Source organism: Syngnathus scovelli, chromosome 14 (assembly GCF_024217435.2).
Source record: "Syngnathus scovelli strain Florida chromosome 14, RoL_Ssco_1.2, whole genome shotgun sequence".
Classification (NCBI taxonomy): Eukaryota; Metazoa; Chordata; class Actinopteri; order Syngnathiformes; family Syngnathidae; genus Syngnathus; species Syngnathus scovelli.
The window spans coordinates 11,602,228-11,628,268 of NC_090860.1; the positions used below are offsets into that span (position 1 = coordinate 11,602,228).

General features: G+C 42.5%; 3 protein-coding genes across 4 annotated transcripts; 2 read left to right on the forward strand and 1 right to left on the reverse strand.

Annotated features, from left to right (window-relative positions):
• The first annotated feature begins 491 nt into the window (after positions 1-491).
• On the forward strand, positions 492-6,947 carry e2f2 (E2F transcription factor 2). 2 transcript variants are annotated; one of them, XM_049739836.2, is made up of 7 exons: positions 492-1,235; positions 4,210-4,300; positions 4,360-4,579; positions 4,671-4,832; positions 4,912-5,026; positions 5,272-5,437; positions 5,591-6,947. In XM_049739836.2, the coding sequence occupies exons 1-7, from the start codon at positions 987-989 to the stop codon at positions 5,845-5,847; spliced, it is 1,260 nt and encodes a 419-aa protein (XP_049595793.1). In that variant the 5' UTR covers positions 492-986; the 3' UTR covers positions 5,848-6,947. The 2 variants fall into 2 exon arrangements, with proteins under 2 accessions (XP_049595793.1, XP_049595792.1); XM_049739835.2 differs by having other exon boundaries at positions 496-1,235; positions 5,576-6,947.
• A 2,360-nt stretch (positions 6,948-9,307) lies between these two features.
• asap3 (ArfGAP with SH3 domain, ankyrin repeat and PH domain 3) lies at positions 9,308-22,521 on the forward strand. The gene is made up of 26 exons (XM_049739833.2): positions 9,308-9,651; positions 11,606-11,678; positions 12,845-12,990; positions 13,159-13,233; positions 13,591-13,640; positions 13,932-14,049; positions 14,803-14,888; positions 15,151-15,226; positions 15,810-15,896; positions 15,958-16,067; positions 16,394-16,463; positions 16,595-16,682; positions 17,126-17,174; positions 17,610-17,776; positions 17,883-18,016; positions 18,759-18,850; positions 18,918-19,098; positions 19,434-19,519; positions 19,659-19,774; positions 19,843-19,910; positions 19,993-20,100; positions 20,172-20,355; positions 20,447-20,708; positions 20,853-21,054; positions 21,187-21,318; positions 21,483-22,521. Exons 1-26 carry the CDS (start codon positions 9,526-9,528, stop codon positions 21,579-21,581), a joined length of 2,985 nt encoding a protein of 994 aa, XP_049595790.1. The 5' UTR covers positions 9,308-9,525; the 3' UTR covers positions 21,582-22,521.
• A 566-nt stretch (positions 22,522-23,087) lies between these two features.
• Positions 23,088-25,735, reverse strand: LOC125980555 (TMF-regulated nuclear protein 1). The gene has a single exon (XM_049739839.2). The coding sequence runs from the start codon at positions 25,720-25,722 to the stop codon at positions 25,084-25,086; it is 639 nt and encodes a 212-aa protein (XP_049595796.1). The 5' UTR covers positions 25,723-25,735; the 3' UTR covers positions 23,088-25,083.
• Positions 25,736-26,041: the final 306 nt, after the last annotated feature.

Consider the following 26,041-nt stretch of genomic DNA (forward strand, 5'->3'; position numbering starts at 1 on the left):
TACACAGCAGTAGGTTCAATAGTAATGTAAATCATATAAATGACATAATCACTGATCTGCTGCTGTTGATTCTATTATTTGTATTATGCAATATGTTTGTACTATTGTATATGTTATATAGATATATGTTTTGTGTTTTTTTTATATCGCATAATCATCACAAATAACTTAAATTAGCACTTTAATGATATTAAATAATGCTCATTCTCCCTAGTATATATAGTGTACTGAGTGTATGGTACAATACTATTGTACTGAAATTTTCTTGAAAGCTTTGACATATAAAGTTTCAAAAAACATTATTAAGGTTATGTTGGTTATATTCTTCTTAATCGTATTCAAAGTATTACTTTTGTTCAGGTTTCATCACAAGAACAGTGTGTCCCCAAAGGAAACAAAAAGAGTCTACTGCCTCTTTAAGAGGAACCAACTCGCCTCGCCCTCCCCCTTCGTGTCTACTCAACTGTTTTATGCAAATGAGGCAAGCCGAGCGTGCCGCCGGCCAATCAGCGACGAGCTCCCACCGCGGGAGCTCTGAATTTCGCGCGACGAACTTTGGCGCTAAAACGCGGACTTGTTCTTGTTGAATGGAGAAGGGAGCCTGGTGACTTCGGGGCGGATTGGGTCACACTCTCAGCACAGAAGGGGTGAACAAAAAAAAAAAAAAAAAAAAAAAGCCGGAAGCAAAGTCCTGCAAACCCTCGGATGTCTTTTGTGCGAACCCGTGGAACTTTAAACACTTCTGCGAACTTATTTGTACGTTGTGCGCAATGTTTTGTGACTTGCGAGGTGTATTTCTGTACACTTATCAGGCTTCGTTCGCCTTTTGACTGACGTCACTGCTCGGACCCAACCCGTTGTGTGTTGCGTGTATACTTTGCATGTTATCTAACTTTTAGAACTTGTTTTAAGTGTAAACCTTACGTTTTTATATTTTCATTTTATTGTTCGATTATTTATTTGAAACGGGTCCTCCTTGCGGTACAATGATGCGCCTGCCCAAAGGCGTCTCTCCGGCGTCGGGACTTCCGTGCAGTCAACCCAAAATGAAGCTTCTGGCCGGTGAGTTCTTCAGCACCGGCTTGTCCAGCCCGCCCTTGAGCACGGTACCGGTGGGTTACTTCAGCCAGATCTGCCCCAACACCGCCGCGGCGGAACAAAGAGCGCACAGCCTCTACTCGACCCCCCATGGACCCGATCAGAAGCCCATCAGATCGACTACCGGACGGCTGCCGGTAAGGAATCGAACAACATCCCTTGTGTGCCTGTGTGGGTGGAATAATGTGACACTGGTATGCATGTTTTACTCTGTGTTGACGTGGGGACACACAATAGACTCAAACATAGTTGAAGGGGTACATACCAGGGAAACAATTACAGTATATGAGGAAATTGGCTCGATTAGTGTTGGATGAATCGATACTTTGATAAAAGTCATCCGATACTGGACAAAATAGTCTATAGAAATGTTATTACTGGTTTTGCGTGGATCCATTTGGAACTATAGACACTGTGATACTAGACCTGCAGATACACCACATCATATCCTTGATAGGAAAGTTATTGTTATGGAAATATTTTAATTTTTTTGGGTAAATTTTACGAGACGCGCAATTATTGACTGATGGAAGAAGTAAAACGAGAATTGTTTGACTTTTTGTCCCTCTTTTTAGCGATGACATTCATGACAATTGCTCCACCTGTCTGCCCGTGTAACCTGTTCACCACAGGAGGCAAATGGCAGGTTCAAAGGTCATAATAGGCAACTGGTTTAGTTAGACAAGCGCAACTCAAGTGGGAAATAAAGTCCGATGTGAACTCTTTTACCCCCACCAAGCTGCCCCGTGGCAGCTGTTCTATGCCAAATCGGGCCAAAGCTAAAAAGGTTAAGGGGGTGACATAATGGTTATGTTCAGACCGGACTGACCCACCCCTCGTCTTCGGGCCTGCCATGGCTATTAGCCGCTACAAGAGGATTAGTAAGTACAGCGAGTGGGACACCTGCCCTTGAAGACAATGCGGTCGGATATTCCAATTAGCGAAAACTGTGTGTTTAATTTTAGCAGCAGATAGTTTTTATTGTAGTAGTGGATGACAAGTTGCTGATAAGGATGCAATAGACTTGGAGTGTTTTTGGACTGATAGTGGTCTTTACCGCCCTCCCACATGTGTGCACATGTATGTGGCATGCTATATAGAGTATTTGTCCATGTTAGGTTTAGCTGAGTGTGCACAGAATTATGAGACTTGATTTAAAAAAAAAAATTAAATTGACACCATGATTATTTACACAATATTGTTCAAATTAGCTGAATATGTAAAAAAAAATCATTTCACCCAGTTTTCATTTTGAAACCAGATTGTGGCAATGTATGTTTCACTGCTGTAATTGTTGCAACACAGTCTATTGTTCAATTCCTCTTTGGCTCGATGTCCTCATGTGACACGGCGGCTTGACCAAAGTGCCGGGAATCTTCCAAGTAGTCATATTAACTGGAAAACAAAGTGGCGCTTCATTCAAGCTATAAAAAGTAAAAGGACAAAGTTGAGTTTAGTGGGTCAATAATATTGTAAAACTAAGATAATGGATGACTAATGGAATCACCTCACGGTAGTAAAAGCAATCAGCGAATTGATAGTGGAGTCAATGTACCAAAAAAAAAAACATTCTTGAATTTTCCCATTTGACAGTTGCGCCTTACTTTAAATTGAGTGGAACAGACGCACAACAGTCAGTGTTTAGCCAATAACAGAAAATTGATGGCTCCGCCTGTGTCCCACGCATAACCAGTGTATTCAAGTGGTAAGTCAAAGAGGTTTTTTTTCTTCGCAAGTCAACGCATGTTTGTTTGCACTGTTGGAACCACCATGTTGGGCTTTTCCAACACTCCAACATTGTTGCTCGATTACAATAATGACAAGGGTGTGGTAGTCGGGGGGGGCTAAAAAGTTCTTTGGCAGGCGTTCTATAACTTGCTGATATTCAAGCCTGACAGGAAATGTTTACTGGTAATGTTATTTTGATGTGACACCAGAAATTCTGTGACTGAGGCGGATGATCTCAGGGTGTCACGCGATGCTGCTTGGGTGTAACGGCACGAACAGGCGGGGTGAGGTCACGCTGAGGTTGCCGTGATAAACTAAAAGGAGCAGAGTTTGCTATTTTTCTCACTGGAACTCTGACTGGCCAAAGAAACTACATACTAGATTACCTCCCCTCCTAAAGTCATATTTTATGGTTCTAAAAATATAAAGGTCCAATTTGATCATGATGGAAAATGGTAGAGGGTTATTGTGACGTTTTACATTAGCCCACATGCTTACTATCCATTCAGTAAGTCCAGATGTCGCTAGCTAACAGGTGGACGCGTTGTGCTTTAGCATGCTAGCACAATGGCGGCTTTCACTGTCTGACACGACTCGGCACATTTTGCATTGCCAGCTGTCTCGAAAAATTAGCAACAAGTAGCTTCATGGAAATGGCGGAGGAGTGTAGAGTTGCCAAGTTGTTTTTACTGTGGAGTAAGATAGAAGAGCACAAAATGAGATGCTAAACGTTAGCAGCTTGACGTCTTGCGGCATCCAAACACACTTTCAAAGCTAGCATTAAACCGCAATGTTTAATTGATGCCAACGTATGACCTGTCAAGCTAGTTTGATAGCTAAGTTAGTTTCCCCCAACCTTTTTTCACATGAAATAAATCTCACCCAACAAGAATATCACGAAAAGCATCAATGAACACCGCTTTAGCCACTTTAGGGTTTAATTGTTCGGCCTTTCACTCGATCGTTAACGCTGATAACAAAATAACTAATTAAAAAATTCTTTTGAGACAAATTCAGTGAAATGAAAGCATCCCTGCTGTTTGAAGCTTTTCATTCTAAACTGATTTTTTTATGATTGTGCTGTGTTTCTGCAGTGTGTATTAAACTGTAAGGGAAAAATGCTTGGGGATTTTTCTAAAGAGTTCAGGCGTGAGTTGAGAGATGTTTTAAAGTCCCCAGCCTTTCTTCCGCCCCCTGGTCTAAGTAGCCCCTCTTGAATTACTTGGGGAAAGTGTGAGGGGATGCTTTGTTGCTGCTCTTGAGGGCTGTTGGCACATTTATGACGGGCCTGCATTGTGGCACGTTTATTATTTAACTCGGAATTCTTTCTTATTCAGTTGGTAGGGCTTGTTACATGTTTAATTTAATCTCTTCTTGTTTTAGGCTAAAAGGAAGTTGGATCTTGAAGACCCAGTTTTCCTCCCCGAGTTCCGCACCCCAAAAGGCAAAGGCGGCTTTGCGGCGAGTCCAAGAAGTAAGAACTTAACATAGTCCAGTTTTATTTGAGAGTACTAAAGATTATTTGCCTTTCAGCTCCAAAGTCGCCAGGTGAGCGGACGAGGTATGACACCTCGCTGGGTCTGCTGACCAAGAAGTTTGTGGGCCTTATTGCCAAGTCCCCTGATGGCGTCCTGGACCTGAACTGGGCCACGGAGGTGCTGGAGGTACAAAAGAGGAGGATTTACGACATCACCAATGTCCTGGAAGGAGTCCAGCTCATTCGGAAAAAGTCAAAGAATAACATTCAATGGCTGTAAGTTGCCCCCCGGAATTCACAATGACCTCCTCTAACTCAGGAATGGCAGAGCAGCTTTTTAAAAAAAAACTCTGTGTTGTTCTGGCAGGGTTGGAGATGTGTTTGAAGGCGGCACCAGCGGAGGAGCAAAGGCCCGAGCGCTGCAGAAAGAGCTCGGAGACTTGGAGCGAGCCGAGCGATCGTTGGACGAGCTCATCCACTCGACCGGCGCGCAGCTCAAACAGCTCACTGAGCACAAAGACAGCCAAAGATATCCTTCACATAAATCCAACCTCCTCTGGATCTTCTTCGATTGTCTTCTTCTTTTCCCCTTAACCTGACACCTGCACGCTGGGCTACGTGACGTACCAGGACATCCGCTCCATCGGCAGTTTCCGAGAGGAGACGGTGATCGCCATCAAAGCTCCCTCCGAGACCAAGCTGGAGGTGCCAGACACGGCGGGGGTGAGGAACCATCTTGTTTGACTCTTGACCATTCTTTCTTTCTCTCCTTCTCACCTCGTTCATTGTGTTTTAAAATCCACGCTCCAGTTTACTTTCTTGACACCGATTATAGGCTTTGGTGCCATTTTTGGCACCTTGGAGGGTTCTAGAAAGAAGACAAAAAAATATATTTGCTTAGCGTGGATATTTAGATTCATCCATCCCCTCAAAATAAATCTTAACTAACAGTTCTTTCTTATTGTCAGGGCTCGTTACAGATCTATCTGAAGAGTAGTAATGGTCCTATAGAAGTCTACCTGTGTCCAGAGGAGGGTCTCGAAGACGCCAGTCCGGTTAAAAGTTTGGTTACACCAGAAAAAGCCACTGCAACACCGGCAAGTGCCGGCTGTGTCAAAGAAGAACCCGTTGAAGGTAAGTTTGGGCTTTTTCTTGGTTTCAACTTAGGGTTAGAAGCCACTGTTAAGGTTTTAAAATAGGGTTGAAAGAAGGCTTTGGTTTCCAAAGAAGTTCAGTCAGGATGCTTTTATTATCTTCCCCAAACAAACGCAGCGAGCATTTCCACAGCGGCTGCTGCAACCTCCTCATCATCTGCCTCGCTGCTGGATGTGGAGCATCTGCTGGGTTTGCCCCCCAGCTTGCTGCAGATGACTGAAGACCAGCTACCCGGCACGTCCTTCTCCGCTGACCCCAGCGAAGGCGGTGGAGCTCCCTTTGTCAGCTTCTCCCCAAATTTGGACCATAGCGACTACCTGTGGAGCCTGGAGGACGGCGAGGGTGTGTCTGACTTTTTCAACACCTACGACCTCAATGATCTCTTGTGAAGGAGAAGATGACAATACGGAGTTAGCCCCGCCCCTCCAAAAAGTTGTGGAGTTGATTTATTCGTGGCGAAGTCCTACCAACAGGCCGGAATATTAGGTACACATTTCATCGGTGGTCTTATTAAATTTACAACAACTCTGCAGTTTAAAAAGGCCATTTAAATGAAAACAAAATGATGAATAAATGGGTTTCTCATTACATTTCTAATTTTGATAATCAATGGACAATTAAAAAAAAGTCATTGATAAGAAACCTCAATTTAATTGGCCTTATTTTGCCATCAAAATAGCATTTTAATATCAGAAATATGTCCAAAAAGGATCTGAATCAATCATTACATAGAATTGATGAAACAGAAGAGTTGTATTATGTGTTTCACTCAGGAATTTTCTTTGCCTCCAAACGTCTTGGCAGCCTTTGGCCGAAAGGGGGCAGCATTGTTGTGTGTTAGCTTTAATTGCCCCTTTGTGATGCTTTACAGCAGGTTTGAATCATTGGAAAGGATGTAAGCTAAAGCCATAATACAGCAAGCAAAAGGTCATCTGCAGTCATTTTGTTAGCAATGTGAAGTATTTTCAACTAGTTTTTTTTAGAAGGTGCTAAAGTGTCATTAAGTTAATAATAACGAAGATCAGGCACTCTTGCTTATTTGGAAGCTTTGATTCCAAATTAGCACGAATACTATTGTATTTCTGAGGAAGTCATTTGTGTTTTCCATGACTATTTGTTATTATAATATTTGATATGTTGGGGCTTTTAGGAATAAGCTAATGGTCCTGTCCTAACAAAACTTGAAAGTGTGTTTGGGTGTGATGTTTTTATTTTTTTGCCAGCATGGTAAAATAAGTCTTATCAAGTGTGTGCCTGAGTGAATTTGTTTTATTACCGGTTTTATTTTTTTACTATGTAGATTCTGAGAATTTGTAGTAATTTCAATCGGCAGTGAATTATAGTGTTGTACATAGAGGATTTTGTATTTATACCTATTTTTGCTGAATTGTTTTCATACAGGCATTTTTTTTTTGTATGACATGCAGCACTTAATATTTTTGTAATAATGTGTTTGAAAATGCGGAAATAAATAAATAATGAAGCCGTTGCCACATCTCCACTTCTGCAGTATTTCCCATTTTAGAAAGGAGGACTTGCTCCGAAGATCTAATGAGGAGTGACACTGAGAGAAAAGGTGGACACGAAGCGTGACAATAAACAAGGAGCAACTATGAACCCACTCGGCCGGGCGGACAATGGTGGGTGCGTGGTTTTCTACAACTTGGAATCCCAACAAAAGGCTGTGGACCCCCCAAAAGGTCAGAGTTCACTAGGTCACTGGTGGAGGGATTTTGAAGTGTGTTTAGTGAGTGCAAATACAAGCAGACAGGATTAAAATATTAGACCAATGCTACCATATTTATTTCTTTTTCATTTATAAGGGTTTTCATAAACTGTCGTAATGGCGTCTGTTTTCTGCAAACTCTGTTTCCAGCTGACACCAGGTGCCGATTAGCGCTAAGTGTCTATTAGCCAAAGTTGCATGTTTGGTTAACTGCAGGCTATAAAATGCATCACTCACAGCAGACTTTCTTCGGTCTTAAATTGCTTGTCTAAATGTGCCCTTTGTGCGCTAGCATGGCAGGAGGTCATCAGTGAACCGCACTATAATGATGGGCATATAATTTAAATTATGGCTTCAGGAAGTTATATTTTTACGCTCCACAACTAAGTAGCACGTAGGTCAGTCTTTCAGTATTTATCTTCAAACATGTCAGAAATGTTTAGTCAGGCCCTAGTATTGGCTAGTGATAAAAAAAAAGTGCTTTGGCGCCACATGTAGACAACCAGTAAAGAATAAAGTACACGTGTAAACCTGTCCGTAAATGCATCACGCTGCATTTGCGGTTCAAAAACAGGTTAGACAACTAAAGACGGTTTGATGTTTTATTCCCATGCACCACCCAGCTCCATTGTATTTTTGCTGAGTCAGGAAATCACAGACATTTTGAAATGGTCCAACATGTTAAACATCAACTAGCAATGAATCAAATCTCCTATGTCCATTTTATTTCAGTCTCGGTCATGCATGTGGACCAGAATAGCGGCCGCATTACGGTAAAACGGTCTCCTTGACGTCGCTCGTAAATTGATAGCAGAACCTGGTGGAGCTGAGTCAACAAGGGGGAATGAAGAGAAGGAAGGGTGGGGGGGGAGGGGGTACATGGTCCTCATCTGGACTGCTGGGAAGTTTACTAATCTTTCGGGAAGATCTCTGCTGCTGCAGAGTTTCGGTTCACAAACTTTTTGCTCGATGGATGAGGAATTAGCGAGGCTATATTCAAATGTCGCTAGCAGTTGCAATGCTACAATCTGCCTTTAATTCAGCTATTCTTTAGCATACCACTAGAGGGAGCTATAATATGTTTTACCTTATCTTCCACTCTTTTCCCTCAAATGGTGTCTTCTGCCTTTAGGCTTGGGATCTGGCCAGTATTTTGGTCCTTGGCCAGAGCAGACCGGTTCGTTGGGTTCGACAAAAGCTACAGCGGTTTGTGAAGGCCGCACAAAAGCCGGGCCTCTTTTCAAGGGGCCACAAAGAAACTGAAGGAGGGTATTGTCGGGACGTTGCATGACATCAGCCCCGGACGGGCATGATGTATGCAGTATGCATAATCCACCTACATTATACGGACAGAAGTATGTACACGAGACTTATCTATCAGTGGGCTTAAGCCAATCGGAATTCTTCTGGCATTTGAGGTTTCCGATTCTGTGGGAAAAGTTTGGGGAAGACACGTACAGCGGCCATAAAGGCATGCTTGGATGAGTTGGAGTGGAATAATTTGACCCCATCAAACATTTTAATGTTGTTTACCAATGGCTATTATGTCCAATGACTACTTTTAATATACGCACAAAGCAACGTGTGTTTTTTCGTTGGACTTTGAGGCCTCGCTTCTTTGTACGTGAGCTCTAATGATAAATGGATTGTAAGTGTTTTGCGCGTGTGGCATGTTTGTGTTGGCCTTCACATTAGGCGATGTGTAAACATGTACAATGGCACACATGCAGCAGACTTCATTGGCAACTGAAGGACAAGCGGCACAAGAAGGAGTTTGTCCATTTATGTTCGAACACAGCAGCAGTGTTGTTGTCTTTTCCCCCTGTTTTTGGGTCGGCCAGAAATCCGAGCGTGTTTTAAACCAGTTGATGTTTTTTATTTATTCAACACTAGATTGCAATACACACTGTCCTTTTAGATTTTTAGGAAAATCTTGTGCCATAAAAAAAAGTGTACATACAGTGCAGGTAATGCAAATGCTAGTTACCATGGAAACCACATATCATCCAACTGTGGTAAAGGAGAGATGAGAATAAGTTTGCAAACTTGAAGTGCCACAAAAACATTCCCACGTGATGATTGCCTTCTCTCCCTCCCCCTTCTCCTACTTTTTCAGCCTCTTCCTCCTCCCTCTAGTCAGTGTGGCGCACAATAGCGTCAGAGTGTGCAAACACGCACACACACTTCTTTTAGTTCGGTCTCGAGCACACTTTTTGGACACTTTTACGCGCCGCTCTTTGGCTTCCAATGGGAATTAATTGCGCGGATTTTGCGTCGTTTCTTGGAACGCAGTGATTTGTATTTTGTTCCTTTTTGTTTGAGGAAAAGTTTCGAGGCAAACATGCCGGAGAGAATCAGCATTTCGGACTTTGTGGTTTTGACCAATGAGGATCTGTCGTCACCGGCCACGTCCACTTTCCAGGCCAAAATGAGCGATTGTCGGAGCACAGTGTCCGCCGTGGAAGAGGTGAGTGTCCATGGGAGAGGTGTTTACCTGCGGCGTGCAGTCTGTTGTACTTCCGTGCAATACTCACCTTTAGACTAACCTACTTATTGCTGGTTTTGTTTTGCTGTAAATCTACTCTGGTGTGCCGCACTGGGCTTATTTTTGGTGTTAAAAGGTGTATAGATGTGGTATAAAATAAAAAAAATGAATGCACTGTATGTGATTTACCTTGTATGTAACTATCATGTGATTGGTTCGTGGAGCAACATTCTTACTAACCAGATTGTTAAGATCAGATCTCACTTGACAAATTTGTCTTTATTGTTTTCAAACCTGAATGCTAGGTTCACTCAATTGTCTTTATTATGTTAAGGGTATTTTTATATAATTATTATTATTATTATATTTATTATTATTATTTTATATATATTTATTTATTTATTTTTTGGGGTAGTTTTTAAAAATTAACTGTCCGATTAATCGACTCTTTGTATTTTTATTCTTCCAAATATTGGAATCGGCCTCAAATCGGTCAAACCCCATTTGAAATGTTGGTCGCTGTTTGCAAACATGTTAGGTCGTTTTAATAGATGTGTAAATGGTCACCCTGGATTTCATTGGCGACTGGCGACCAATCCAGGGTCAACTGCAAACCTGAGAAATTGCATCCTTGTTTATAATCAGCAAATCCTTAAATTGTTGTAGCAATAAAATTTGGATGGACGCATTGTATTTTTACAGGCTTTTAGCTTGGAGACCTGTTTTTCCCCCCTTTGTTTGTTAGTCTAAAAGCTGTTCTTCCGAAGCTTCTCAGCCAAAGGAAGAGAGGCAGGGGAGGCTGCCGTGAACTTTGCCATTAAGCAAATAATCCGCATCAGTTAGTCCTTCCTCTCCTATCTTGTGCAAAACAAGCAGTCGACGCTGAAAGATTCTGGGACATCTTTGCAGTCTTGATAAGTCAGCAAGAACATCACAGCATTATTGGAACCCATTTGGACATGATGAAATCTTTTTTTTTTTTCTTGCAAAGTCAGCAAGAACATTACAGCATTATTGGAACCCATTTGAACATGATGAAATCTTTTTTTTTTGCAAAGCATATCAGTGTCTAGGACATGTCGATTAACGTTGAGGGGCTAACATGTGGACATGATTGTGGTTTGCAGTTTAGGCAATAGCTCCCCCCTTCTCCCCAAGTGCACTTCTGGAGCTTGCTTATTAACCAACTTTGAGATGACGAATGTTTTTCATATGATGTATCATCGCTGTCATTTCCAGGAGATGTTTTGCTAGAATACTGTAGCGCAAGTTTTCACAAATACATCATCATGCCCCCAACATGGCAGTTGGTGATGAAATATTACACCTGCTCGTACATTTGCCCCAAGCCTCTTTCACACAGAGATCCTGCCAATTTTAATTACATTATTAACTTTCCTGATGATCTTTTGTCCTCCAAGTTATTTTTTACGTCGCATCATAGAAATAATTGAATCGATTCAGAAAGTCAGGAAAAGTGCAGAAAGTGACGGAACACGAACATCTGGCCACGTGTAAACACCAAATAGTCGTTTATCCTGTGCCACCAACACACTCCACTTTAATCACTTTCCCATTCTCTGAGTCACATCTCACAACATCCCACTCAGCCTTTTAATTAGCGTACCCTCGATTGAGGGTTAGCGGGGGAGATGGGAGTGAACGTCACCAAAAAGTGAGCGAGGGCGCCTAAACGGGACCGCCTAACAACACAGAGTCTCTGTTAGGTCTGAATTTCTGCCTCATTAAAGTTGTAAAGTAACGCCTTATGTCTGGATCAGCGGAAAAGTGTGTCTGTGTGAGGTCGAGTAAACAATTTTGTCGTAAAATTGAACACAAAATGGATGAATGGATTGTTTACATTTTCAATGCCAAGTTCAGAACATGACAACATGCAATCTTAGTTGACTCCTAATTTGTTGTGTTGTTTTGATAGTCCCTGGAGATGGATCACGCCACTCTACAAAAGATGAAGAAGATGATCAAAGCTATCTACAACTCGGGAATCAGTGAGTGTTCAAAATTTGCCGCCTCGCTTTTAATTTCGTCACACCGTTTTGCGCTGGCTAGACTTTGCTCGTGTGCGGTGTGTCATCTGTTGATGTTGACACTGTGTCTGTCATTTTTTTGGTTGACTGGGTGTGAAGCAAAAAAAAAAAAAAAAAAAAGTTCATTCATAACCTCGAGTAGTGCAACAAAGTGTCTGGAGGCGTTTTGATTCATAGGAAAGAGACAGGAAATGAAACGTTTGACGTCATTTTGTGAAATTGTGGCAGATGGCCAATGTCAACACTATTTTCCAAACTGTCCATTGTGGTCAGTTTTATGATATTAGCTTTTTCAAAATGAACATGGATGATGAATTCTTAGAAAAAACTCAGATTTTGCCCTCACCGCCGTTAAAAAGCCTCTCTTGAATATTTCCAAAATGAGCAGTATCGTCTGGCTCACTATTTGGCAAGCATATCTAAAAACATGTCCGCGTGTCTTACAGTCAGAATAAATGTTCCGAGACCAAGGTGCAAATAGCACGCGTGTTTTCCGTCAGCCGTCAGTAATTGTTGAGTGTGTGTGTCGTTGAGTAACGCATAGCTGCTCCGAGGAAGTGTACTCGTGACGTTCTCTAAACTTCCCATTCCGACCCAGAAGTGAATGAGTCAGAGATCTGTTGCCAAGAATTCAGCAGAATAAATTGGAATTGTAGGAGAGGGTTTATCGTAAGCGCCCGCCTTCCACCATTATGTTGTTTCTCTCTTTAATCACTCTCGATGGAAATCGTACATCAACACCATGAGTCAGCTGACCTCCAAGCCATTCCTGGTTCACATCTGCAAAAACACACACATATATGCCATCGAGTCTTCCCTTCTCTTCCCGGTCGCCAGAACCTCAAAGAATTTGACTGCAAAGTTGAGTGTGTGTCAACAGATGAGCTGTAAAGATTCATTTCATGTGCACATTGTGTGATACTTTCACGCATGTCGTCTGTTTTCAATCTCGTAACCGCTTTGAGGTCACAAGAAAGAAAGGGCACAGAGAATGTCATTTTTTTTCCACAAAATAATTCCCGAGTGGAGAGGACATATGAAAGTGTTTGTGTTTTGGCCTCACTTTTGAGTGCCCTAGTTTTCTCTCTTTTGCATGGCTCTGAATAACATCATGTTTATTCTCGTAGCTCACATGGAAGCTAAGGAGCAGTACACGGAGGTCCTGGAGAACCTGGGGAACAGCCACCTGAGCCAAGACAACAACGAGGTCTCCACAGGCTTCCTCAACCTGGCCGTCTTCACCCGAGAGGTCACCTCACTGCTGAAAAATCTGGTGAGGAAAGAAGGAGGGGTGGAGGACATTAATTTGGGGCATTCTGGAGCACCGCCTTTTATTTTATTTTATTTAGTGCATGACCTCTTATGAACCTCCTTGTGACACACACACCCAGAGTTGAAAACTTGATATATGGTTCTTGTGCTGCGCTCTGACACATTCCAGGTGCAGAACCTCAACAACATCATGGCCTTCCCTTTAGAAAATGTGCTGAAATCGGAGCTGCGCGACAGCAGATTGGTGAGTGAAAAGTCCCCTCGATAGTCTCCAAACGAGTGTTCAACCCGCTTACAGTTAAATTCGAATGAAAGAAGAGCACTCGAGGGTTAGGGACGTCAGTGAGTGATCTTAATAACACAAAAGAAGAATAGTCGGTGAGTGATTGAAGACAATAGGGGGAAAAAAATCCAAGCAAATATAACCTGCTTATTGTTTGACTGTAACGGTCGCCATGGTAGCAGACGAGAGTGACCTCAGCTAATGTCACTGGTAGATGGCGGAAGCCGGTTTAGCCAGATAGCAGACGTGTTAGCTGAGCTATGATGATGCATTTTTTGAAACTTATTAATAAAGCTGTTCCTTCTGTGTTTTCTTCAGGAGCTGAAAAAACAAATGGAGAGGAGCTGGAAGGAGTACGACGTAAAAATGTAAACACCGTACACAGATTGATTCTAAAATACATAAATTAAAAACAGCCACATGTTTTAAATAGTAACTATTTGTCATTTGAAATAAGTGCTAATGCTAATTTTTCCTAGCCCATTAATGTTTTGTTAAATAAATGTGTGTGGTTATTTCTTTATTCATGAAATTTTTTTCCAGATGTTTCACTTGTTTTTTCTGTTGAAATTTCCCTTTCATCCTTCCTTATTTCTAACCACACCGACTTAAAAGTCACACTTGATTGATTCCATGCCTTACGTCATGTCATGCCTTAGAGCAAAACTGGAGAGGGAGCGCAAGGAGAAGAGCAAGCAGCTCATCCGGACGGAGGGATCGGACGGAGGAGAAGACATGGAGAGGGAGAGACGGACTTTCCAGCTGCAGATGTGCGAGGTAAGTCGCCAGTACAAACAACACCTTGCACATACCTGAAACCATTTTTACCCGCAAAGACATGGGTGGTCTTCTAAAAAGCTTCCAAATGAGACTTCCAACTTGTTTTATCGGAAAATTATGAGGGGGTGGGTGTTCCGGGGGGAGTCAGGCCGGGATCCAGTTGGCCGAATTATTGTCATCCATTCGGAAGAGCCTTTTTCTGGTCCAACAGAATTTTTTCACAATACACAGCTGGACCTGAGTCTGCAGTTTCCAGTCTGATGTCAAAATATTAAAAAGACCAACCAAGTAGATGCTAAAAAAAACTCCAAAAGATTTCAAAGATCTATTATGAGGTTCCTCAGGGTTCTATTCTAGGGCCCTTTTAATCCATCCATCTACTGTATCAATCTAGCCTAAACGGCCATGACATGTATTTTATATATATCTAATGTTTTTTGGGGCTCAACTTTCTGTCTGTCCTCCACCTTCTATTCCTGATTGACAACAATTGAGGAGGCGGTTCAGTTGGAAAGTGGAATTTCCACTTGTTGCAAGCTGCTCCACCCAACCGCCGAAGTCTCTGCGCGCGTGTCATCTCTCCCAAACACAACAGAATAACGTCATTACTTGCACCCAGTGGAAAAACATGCACACTGTCGTCATCTGTTTTATTTGCACAATCTCAATCATATTTCCGTGATTTGCTGAATCATCAATCAAAATGTCAACTGTCAAAAAATATGGGGGACATTGTTGTGTATTTTTCAGTACCTTTTGAAGATCGAGGAACTGAAGGTCCGTCAAGGCCCGGATCTCCTACAGAGCCTCATAAAGTTCTTCCAGGCCCAGCTCAGGTTAGCCATTTTCGCTTGCTGCTGTACTTTCCACCTATCAACAGGGTGTCACATAAGGGGGGCGGGAGTGACGGAACAACTCGTCTAGTGTCCGTCTTGGCTTGAAATTCTTTTTCTGCTGTTGGTTAACCATCTTGCAAAATGGACCCGTACCAGCGGTTTGAAGCGGACTGCTTGAGCGTGTGATGTTATTTGGACGCCATGAGTCAGCCTTTCTTTCTTCTCTCCCCCCCCCCCCCCCCCCCCCCTCCTCTGCTCTCAGTTTCTTTCAAGACGGTTTGAAAGCAGCCGAGAATCTTGCTCCTTTTGTGGAGAAACTGGCGTCTTCAGTTCACACGGTAATAAACAGTTGCTTTGTGCCTGTCCTTTTTTTTTTTTTACTCTCTAAAATGTTGAAGAAAGAAATGGATTGAGGATTGTAATGTTGGAAGTGTTTTGGGAAAAATAAAAACAGCTTGATGTAAAGCTAGCTGAATTTAAAATGAAGTACAAATGAGAAAAAGGAGGAGCTAAGTTTAGCCTGGGTCGTTACAGAGAGTCTTCGCGAGCATTATGAACCGCATTTTGAATCTCAAACGACTCGCAACAAGCAAAAATAACTGCAAGCACAAGTCGAGATTGTTATTAGAAGAAATATTTCTCCTGTCAGCATAAGGTGAACGCCAAAGATTCCGTCAAACTTTCCCTTCAAACTCTCCTGGCTTGTTCCGCTCTGCTCAGACCTGCCCTGGAAAGGTGGCCAGGAAAAAAAAAAAATCAGTTTCGATGTTTTTCTGGTTTGGCATAGGCTGATTCAATTCAAGTTCACATTTGTTGTGATGGAAGTCATGAAAATCAAATTTAGATCATCTGTTAAAGATGGCTAACACACCCATCATTTCTTTTGATGATCTTTTCTGATGTTTTTGATTTTAATGGTAGGTTCGGCTCGACCAGGACGAGGAAGTCAAACAGCTCACTCAGCTGAGGGATTCTCTCCGTTTGCTCCTGCAAGTAGACGGCAAAGAGGTAAATCTTGAAACATTCGCGGCACGTGCAACATGGTGTCATCATTTCTTTCTCCTGCCAGGAATATCTAAATAGGAAGAACTCGGGTAACGGCTACAGCATCCATCAACCGCAAGGCAACAAGCAGTACGGGACGGAGAAGTCAGGATTTTTGCTCAAAAAGAGTGACGGGTGAGTAAAATCTGAGAGATGCTAGAAATGAAGGAACAAGAAGGGGGAAGGTAGTCATGATGATGGGGGCAGGGTAAAGAGGGTCTCATACTTGCCCCCTCCTCCCTTCCCTCCAGCTGGTTTCCATTACCCTGACATGAAGATTCAAACAGGGGCCCCTCCTCTAAATTTAAGTGGTTTTGTTGAGTGGACCCAGCTTTTGGACACAAACAGAAAACTTATGTACACTTAGAGAACATGCATGTTGTCCCATGTGTATGAAACGGGGGAGGGTTAAAAAGGGCTTGGCAGAAATGATCATCACTGCCATTATTTTTCTTCAAAAGGATCAGAAAAGTGTGGCAGAAGAGGAAATGTGGAGTCAAATTTGGCTGTCTAACCATCTCTCACAGCACGGTAAGGGCCATAAATAAAATGTGGAGAACGCAACACAAGACTTTAGCAGCCCTGCAGTGGTGAACCTTTTTTTTTTTTTTATAGCACCACATAATAATAATAATATATTTTTTAAATGTGTGTGTTTTCAGATCAACCGACCACCGGCCAAACTCAACCTTCTGACCTGTCAGGTGCGACCGAACCCGGAGGACCGCAAAGTCTTTGACCTGGTTACTCGTGAGTTTTATCTATGGTCCTTAACCCTGACTTCTTTACTATTCTTGAAAATATTTCAGTTTTTTGCCACGAAAGAATAGCAAAAAGTGTCCTAAAAAAAGGGTGATAAATGTTTTTTTTTTAATTTAATTTAGCTCTTATACTGTTATGGTATTTTATTATATTTTGTTATTTATTTAATTATTATTATTGTATTTTTATTTTGTACTGTTGAATGAGAATATTTTTTCTCAATGTTATTTTTGAAGATATTTTTTAACTACACTATCTAAAAGTCATATAAGTACAATGTCATTCTGAGTCAGCCTCTTTTTAGTGAACTATTAAACTTACTTTCACTTTCACTTCTCGCCAGAAGTTGGCTCCGCTTTTTCAGTTAAACTGTCCAACCGTCACTTTTTGAAAACAATGTCACCTTTGTCATTGCCACTTGTTTTCCCCAGATAACCGGACATACCATTTCCAGACAGAAGACGAGCAGGAATGTGTGATGTAAGAATTTGATTTCCTTATCTTCTTCTCATTGTGCTGCAGGTTAGCACATGTCATGCTCTGTTAATATTAGGTGTGTTCTTCAAGGTCAACGATATGAATAAAATAAAATAAAAAATAGGTGAACATTTTTATATTTCATTAGATAGTACAGCTGTACCTAATAAAGTGCATCCAGGGTGTCATCAGATTTGGACAACAATAGTGGGAAACTTAAGGACATTGTAAAGGGAAGGAAAGCGTCATTAATAAGATCATTTTTAGTCCAGATGGTCTTGGGTGGGAATTCCCTCTGTGCCTATCATGCAAGAAAGCTTTGTGTGTTTTCATGTGGAAATGGGGAAAAGTACACAATGGACAACTGGATAATTAGTTTCATGTTTTATGGCACGTGTCACACGCTTTGTCTAAAAATCGTGTTGGTCATTTGGTCAGCTGGATGTCGGTGCTGCAGAACAGCAAAGAGGAGGCCCTGAACACGGCGCTTGGAGGAGATCAGCTCCATCTCCAGGATAGCGGCCTGCAGGAACTTTCCAGATCCGTCATTGGAGAGCTTCGTCACATGCCCGGCAATGAGGCCTGCGCCGATTGCGGAGCGCCAGGTCACAAGACTTTTAATTTAAATGATTGAACTTGAATGCCATATGGAAAAGTCTGTTGTGTTTCATCATATGGGTTCTTATGTCGATTGACTTTTGACCCTCATAGATCCAACATGGCTGTCCACTAATCTCGGCATCCTGACCTGCATTGAATGCTCGGGGATCCACAGAGAACTGGGTGTCCATTACTCCAGGATCCAATCACTGACGTTGGACTTGCTGAGCACCTCCGAGTTACTGGTACCAATGTCATGCACTAGAGACAATTGCACAATAAAAAAAAAACTGACAAAAATAGAACGCAAGCTCACACGTACTATGATGACTTCTTCTCGCCATATTGCACAGTAGAAATAAATGTGCAGAAATGACCCATGTCATATAAATATGTTCGCCGTCCGCAATGGAAATAAACAGTACCACTAGAAATAGTCCACAGTAAAAAAAAAATTAACGTGTGCTATGATTATGCTATCACTTTTGTCATCGGTAATGACTGATAACTGCCGCAACAGAAATAAACACAACAACTGGTAATGTCGTTAAGGAAATTTAAATCGATGGTTCCTCTTGCCGCAATCAAAATAAATACTTCAACTAGAAATAACCCAAAGTCAAAAAAAAGTCCCAGGCATGCTCCGTCACGCTCGGGCAATCATCCGCCTTCTAATTATGAATAACTACCACCTTGCACAATATTCCATACTCTATTCAAATCATTTTGATTCAAAGAGCGCTTTAAAAACAATTGCGGGTAAAGCAAGGTGATGAACACAAATAAAACAGACAGGTGGACAAAAACAATAAAACAGTAAAGAAAAATTTTAAAACACTTTAAAAAGGGCTCTAGTATTGTGCCTTGTTGAACGCCAAGACATTAAAATGGGTTTTAAAAACAACTTATGAGCACTGGGAGGTGATTCCATAATTTTTACATGTGTGTAATAATTCACAATGTAGCATTTGTGTGTGTGTGTGACAGCTGGCAGTTAGCATTGGCAACACAAGATTCAACGACATCATGGAGGCGGGTCTTCCAAATGACGCCGTCAAACCTTTACCACAGAGCGACATGTGAGTTCGGTTTCTTATTTAAAATACCATCAAATCCTAAATATTAAATTTAAAGGCGCTCTTCCAGGAATGCCAGAAAGGAATACATTGTGGCCAAATACGCCGAGCGGCGCTACGTCCTGCGTCGGGAGAACACGGAACCCGGCCAGCTGTACGACGCCGTGAAAACTCGGGACATCACGTCGCTACTGCAGCTTTTCGCCGAGGGGGCGGACCTCGCCAAACCGCTGTCGGTGACTGATGGGCAGGTGAGGACCGTTGACACAAGTGCAAAAATAGACGAATAAGTGACTGTGATGTCATTGGATACATTTCTGGAGAACATTAAAAGGAGTTTCTGTTTAGTGTTAACCGAGTGGGCGTTAAACTGGGTGACTTTGTTTGTACTGGTTGGACGTCGTTTGTTTTTTCAGCTTTGAGGCCGGAGCTGGTGTCTCCGGAGAGTGAAGGAGACAAGCTGGTTGAATTACACGCATGCTCTCCGTTGCTTTGTTTTGATTTTATCTTCTTGTCGTCTTGCATTAACCTGTACGGTGTTTTCAGATGTTTATGTTTTGCCCTTCTAATGTGTCTTCCGGTGAAGGCTCTGAAAGAAACCGCTCTTCATCTGGCTGTGCGTCTGGAAGAAAGAAGCTCTTTGGCCATTGTGGATTTCTTGTGCCAGAACAGGTCAGACATAAACACAGAAGGTGGACACCATGTTGAGTCAGCAAAATGTTCTGATATTTTAACCATGTGGGAGGGGACGTGCAAATGGGATTACCAATATCATGAAAATCTGCATCGAGTGCCATTTTTGTCCCGATAGCAACTGCTTGGAGAAGAGGACGACGGAAGGCAACACGGCTTTGCACTACAGCGCCCTCTATCACAAACCCGAATCACTCAAGTTGCTGCTCAAAGCCAAGGCCACTCTTCATATAGGTACCACCTACTCCATCTCGTTATACATTTGGACAATTATTGTGAATATTTGTAATTGTTGTGTTTAGTGAACTCCGCGGGAGAGACGGCCATTGATATCGCCAGGAGGCTGCAGCACACGCAATGTGTTGAGCTGGTGAGATTTCCACACGTTACTTTCAGATGGCCAGTTAAGACTTTTTTTTTTTTAATTGTGATTTCTGTGTTTATGTGAAAAGTTGGAGCTGGCCCACAATGGAAAGTTCAACTCTCAGATACACGTGGAGTTCATGTGGGACACTCAAACTCAGGAGATCTACGACAGCGAGGACGACCTGGATGAGAGGGTAAATATGTCGCAACCCTGAGCTGCGCCAAGGCACACATTTTACATGAGAATTTTTATTTTTTTTTGCAGGTGAGCCCCGTACCCAAGAACCGCTCTCCGGTGTCGTCAAATGGAAGCGCCGGAGCCCGTTGGAGTGTGATGAGCGGGAACACGAGCAGCAGACCTTGTCAGACCTATGAGAACCTGGAGTTCCTCTACAGAAATTCACTGATGGAAGTGCCACCACCGTTGCCTGTTAAATCCACCCCGAAAGGTAAAAACCATGTTGTCATGGTAACCAAGAAGCCTCAGCATTACAACCTGTGGCGCTTGGTCAATAGCTTCCATTTTCTTCTTCTATTTAGGTCACTCTGACCCGCAGCTGTCGGTCTCTATGCCGGACGTGAGTCTTCAAATTCCCAGAAGAGCCTCCAACCCGTCCGCCAGCACTCCTGGCTCGCAAGCCAGACAGAGCCCCCCTTCGCCCGCCGTGGAGAATCAGGCCCCGGCTGGAAAAGCTAGCAAGGGAAGCAAGTCTCAGAGACATTCCGGGGAAGTTCAAGTCGGGACTGCTTGTGCTTCTCAAAGCACCACCACGTCCTCCCAGAACCACATTGGGCCTGTTAGGTAAATTTAAGTTTCGCTTTCTTTTTTGCTGTCCATAAATGTGACAAATTGATTCTTTGAATATTCATTTTTCTGATCTTTTTTGTCTTATACAATGTATATATGCAAAAATATGCATGTGACTGAAATCCAACTTCCTTCCAGTTCTGAGAAGACCACATCTTATCGTCGCACCAGCAGCGGAGGAGGCAACCAAGGCAAATGTGCCGTTTTGTCTCCAACCAGCAACCAAGAGGAGCCGTATTGTACTCTGGGGGGGAATTGCGCCGGGCTCGGCCAGGTACCCATTGCCCCGACTTCTTCTCCTGGCGTCACCCCTGCCCTGCGAACACGACGGAATGCCATGGTATGTACCACTTGCTGTGGCGCCCCCTCTGGTGTAGCTGATGATGACACCTAAAACTAAATACCCCCACTATTTTTTTAAAAAATGTTCTTCTACAAAGGATTTTCTCATTCTATCCATTTTGACCATCAGGTTTCGGGGAGCAGGCACCCCCAGAAGCGAGTCAAAGCTATAGTGGATGGTAGACCCACCAATTCAGAGCAGCTGACCTTTTTTAAAGATGAGACCATTGTGGTCACGGTCTCTACTGACCCCCACTGGTGGGTAAGTGCAACTACCATCTCTTATTTTATTTATTTTATTAAGGTTATGTTTTGGTTGTTTGTTTATACTTCCTACTTTGCTTTTTATATTTTTGCTGGGTTAGGTGAATATTTAGTGCATTATTTTGAACATTTTTTTAAATTTATTTATTTCTGTTTCAACAGGTAGGTTACATAGAAGGGGACTCGTCCAGAAGTGGGACCTTCCCTGTTAACTACGTCCAAAAAGTGGCAGATGAAATACGTCAGCGAAAGACAAACTGAACCAGCATCGGATGCTCATTGGCTTTTTTTTACATTTCGGTGACCAAGTGGACTTTTCCAACACGGATTTACTCACGGTGAGCAAATTCAGGACATTACCCGCTAGAGGACTACACAAAGGGATTTGAAATTGCAGACAAGGAATATAAAACTTTTAAAAAATGACCTTCTCCATCCTTATGAACTTTTCTCAGTTTTCTAAAATGTTTTTATTAACAAATACGGACAGCATTAGCCATACGCAAACCTTTCCTTACATTCCGAGCCTATCAATTTTAAAAATGCACTTTAATCTCACATGGAAAATCTCCTTGGAAATTGTCACCATCCAGTGTAAATTACTTGCTATATCAGTGATTAGTAAACAAAGTTCCTGAAAGTGTGTGTGCATCATGGACACACAATTGCACTTATTGTACATATTGTAAATAGCTACTGGTGTTTAGGATTTTTTTTTTTAATACTTTCATATCACAAAAAAAAATTGTAATCCATGTAATGTGGATTACTGTACATACTATCTGATGTGTATATATGTCTAAAATGTGTGTGTACGTAAAATGTGTATTTTCCCCCCGATGTCCACAATATTTGTCTGTTTATTATTGTGCTCAAATTGACATTTATTGTCGATCGTGCACAATTAATGTGTCTAAATGGTTTAATAGCGCCACGCTGGACGCTTTATTAGGTACGCCTTCACACAGGAGTTGATAGCCGTCAAGTACCAGACGCAAGTAGAGCAGAAGCGCTAAAAAAGAACAAAGCTGCTAAGTGCTTCTTTTCGCTCCATACAAGCACAAATCGATTCAATTATTCAGTGCGGCCCGCGCTGGCTGCACGCATTCCAAACATAAAGCGCGTCTTCTTTTCCTGTGAGCGTTGCGTAACGCACGGTACGTTTGAATAAAATAAACACACTGCTGTCCATTGCTTTTGACCACATTGTGCACTGGATGGATTTTTGGCCCTAATGTGTGCACAACACATTGTGCTAATCGGCGAAAAGCAAACAATGAATACATCTCTGGGTTTATTTAAATGGATGCATTGTTAGTGGCTCGGTTTAAAAGCCAGCTGTGTAAAATGAAAACAGAAAAGAGAATGTTCAGAGATGTGCCCTTAATGGTTTCATCAAGAGAGCAACAGGGAAAACATTTAGCTTAATGGAAGTCTGTAAATCCCACCGTGAAAATAATGAGTGCTAAGTTGGAAGTGGAATGCATTTCCAGTTCTTTGCCATTAAAAGACGCGGTTATCTAACTTGGATTTTGAATGCATAACCCCGAAGAGCATTGAGAACTGCTGCTCATGCAAAGTGATGCTTTAAAAAAAAAAAAAAACACGTCAGGCATCAAAGTCTGGTAGTAAATCCAAACAATTAGGAATTCACATAAAAACAGCTTTGAATCTTATGTAACATTTTTTTTTAATCATTAAGCCAGTTTAATCCTAATGACATATCCTTTTAGTCTTGTACATAGCGGCGCTGAGCTTACACAATCAAGAGTTAGTATTTGACTTTAAATGTGAAACAAAAGTCAGCAGAAAATAGAACAATGTTGTCTTTTTTTTTTTTGCACTATGCGATAGAAAGCTTGTTTTGAAAAAATGTTTGTTCTGTTAGCAAAGCGTGGCATTAAGGCTGTCAATTTAGAAATGAACACCAACAAATGTACAATCACCGCGAGAACGAAACATTCAATAATATACAGCGATTTGTGATCCCAAAAAAGGGAATCAGTTCTTATTATAACAGAAAAAAGTGGAATGAAATAAGATATTCCTTTACTGATGAATAAATAATTAAAGTCAATATTTATTTTTCTATTGTTTAACAGAATCTCTATATTATTGTTCTCCCAATATAATAAAATCTTGCCAACCAGAGGGCCAAATAAAATAAAATTCCAAACAATATATTTTGTTTAAAAAAAACCCCACACTTTTAAAAGAACACAGTACATTCATTCTAGATCTCTTTGGGAAACATAGTAGAGGATCCAAACAGTCTCGGGTCCGATTTGAATGCGATAGATTTATCATTGCCGATGCACAGACATTGAAGAAGGCAGATAAGAAGCTAGATATACAACACTATAGTTTGAGCTATACAACTGTACATACATATATAAGGCCTAATCTGCGTTAGCTCCTCGCTAATAAGAAGAAGCGCTCCCTTGGCAGAGTGGAATGCAAGGAGAGATTTTTGTCAATCGTAATGTCGTTATGGCTATCGATGTGAAAGATGAGAACCGTTGATCTACGCCTAGCTCGTCGCATCACAATCCTTCCAGCCCTTTTGAAGAGTTGATACAGAAAAAAATCAAACGTGTCCTTTGCCGGTTTTGTTTCTAATTTGAGTGTTCACATATGTGCAGAAAATGCTGACTAAGCATTTGGCATTAACTGGATTTTAGTTGTTTTTTTTCCAATTTAATTTTCAATGTATTTCTCAGGAGTGAAGGATGGATCTAAAATATTGATCTAATAATGTCCAGTTTCCCGCTCCTGCACTCACAGATTGAATTCTCTTGAAAGCCGAGCTGAGGGGATGCTCAGCCTTGACCTTTAAATTCCAGGAATAGACATCCCTGGCGTGTATGCTCTGCTTCGTGTGCATACTGGCCGGTCACAACATTAGGTACACCTGCAACCATTATGACTAGATACAAAATGGAGTATTCATTTTGCAAAATCAGTTACAGTTAGTCTGGAAATAAATTGTGCAACTAAGATGATGATATAGTATCATTTATCGATTTAATTATTTGTAAATTTCTATGGGCATCTTGTTTGTGTGTACCTAATGATGTGTCTATACATCGTTATGAAGCATGCAAATCATAGATGTGAAACCGCACTACAACATTGCTAAATTTTTTTTTTTTTATATCAACCAAATCTAAAGCGTGTTTAGTCAGATACATTCTGTGCGGCTGTGTGGAGACAAGCGTGAAGAGCAAACAGTGGTTGCCAAGGAGACAGGAGGCCACAGGTGGAGTCGCGTCAGTGTGTCGCGTCTCCTCCTCCTCCGCCATAATGATGAATCAGAGACGTCAAGGCACATCTTTTATCTCTGTGTTGCTAGGTCTGCTTTTTAACCTATCTTGAGTTCCTGTACAGTGAACCCCCGCTAGATTGTGGTCAGGGGCGACAAGCAAGCACGCTTAGCCTCCTATATATATATAGATCTCCTTACTCTATGGTCTCTCGTGTTTTTTCACCCACCGCGAATGACTCTGGAATATACATCAACTAAATGCAATCTAACGCTATACTCAGCTTTTGTGAATCCCGTCATACGTGACTCATCCATGCAGCACCATGCATACTCTCGTCAGTGTTGGAAAAAAAAAAAGCAGCAAGGTTTCCATGACAACGAGGAAGAGCATCACTTAGATTGATGGGCTCCTGAGTCCTTTTGTGCAGGCACTCCAACAACCCGAAGGACCAGCCTCAGGATACGAGCGTAGATAGCGGAAGGTCATGATCTTTTGCCCTACTTCAGCTTCACGGGCCAAGGCAGGCATGTTCGGAGTCCCAGCATGGAGGAGAACACAATGGTGGGCCGGTGCTTCTTGAACTTGAGTCCCTTCTTAAGTCGCTGGTTGCCCTCGGCCACGTAGATCTCGCTTTGCTGGGCGGCACCCGATATCCTGGCCAGCCGCTCCCCGTGTACCACCACTTCCTGCTCGGAGCGCACAAACACCTCCCGCAGCTCCTCGAGTCGCCTCTCCATCTCTCGTATGACCCGCTGGCGCTCCTCCACCTCCAGGAGGCGCCGGCGTGCCGCTTCGAACTCCATGCTGGAGCTCGGTGTCACTAGCTTGGAGGACGGCGCCGTGGCCGAGGCGGACCCCGGCTCCGAGGCGGCGAGCATGGCGCCCGTCACCCTACGGAAGTCGCCCATGGAGATGGAGCGACGGGTAGCCGGCGATGCCAAAGCCAGGAGGGCGGACGCAGAGGCAGGCATGGCTGAAAGAGGAGAGTGAGAGGAGGAGGAAGAGGATGGAGGAGAGGATGGATGCAGCTGTAGGATGTCCTCCTTGGGATCTTCATCCTGAGGGGTCCTCTGTCGTCTCTTCATGGCCGCTGGCGAGTCACCTCCGATAGCGATGCGTCCCTGGTGCGGCTCCATTCATCAGTGATGAAGGATGCAAGCCTCACTGTCTAAAAAGGGGGGGGGGGGGGGGGGGGGGGTGCACAGCCTCCTCGAAGCCGATTGGCTGGTTGGCGCACCAAGCCTGCTGGCTCCTGATTGGCTGGCTGGCCACTGTGCTGCTTTCACTTACTTTTTTACTTTAAATATTTTTTTAAGCAGATGATTTATTTAATCCCCCTCTCGGTTACATCAAAATGACCTTCCTCTTTCTTTTTAATTTAAGACACAGCATTTCTCCAGATCCTATAACTTACAACAATAATACATTCTACAATGCCCACATCACACACAACCA

Bases quoted from the DNA above. Each gene is read 5' to 3' on its own strand.
- e2f2 (XM_049739835.2), top strand. From the start codon at position 987: ATGATGCGCCTGCCCAAAGGCGTCTCTCCGGCGTCGGGACTTCCGTGC. The intron at 4,580-4,670 runs GTAAGTTGCCCC...TTGTTCTGGCAG, and splicing joins AAGAATAACATTCAATGGCT to GGTTGGAGATGTGTTTGAAG. The intron at 5,027-5,271 runs GTGAGGAACCAT...TCTTATTGTCAG, and splicing joins AGGTGCCAGACACGGCGGGG to GGCTCGTTACAGATCTATCT.
- LOC125980555 (XM_049739839.2), bottom strand. From the start codon at position 25,722: ATGGAGCCGCACCAGGGACGCATCGCTATCGGAGGTGACTCGCCAGCG.
- asap3 (XM_049739833.2), top strand. From the start codon at position 9,526: ATGCCGGAGAGAATCAGCATTTCGGACTTTGTGGTTTTGACCAATGAG. The intron at 11,679-12,844 runs GTGAGTGTTCAA...TTATTCTCGTAG, and splicing joins TATCTACAACTCGGGAATCA to CTCACATGGAAGCTAAGGAG. The intron at 16,683-17,125 runs GTGAGTTTTATC...TGTTTTCCCCAG, and splicing joins AGTCTTTGACCTGGTTACTC to ATAACCGGACATACCATTTC.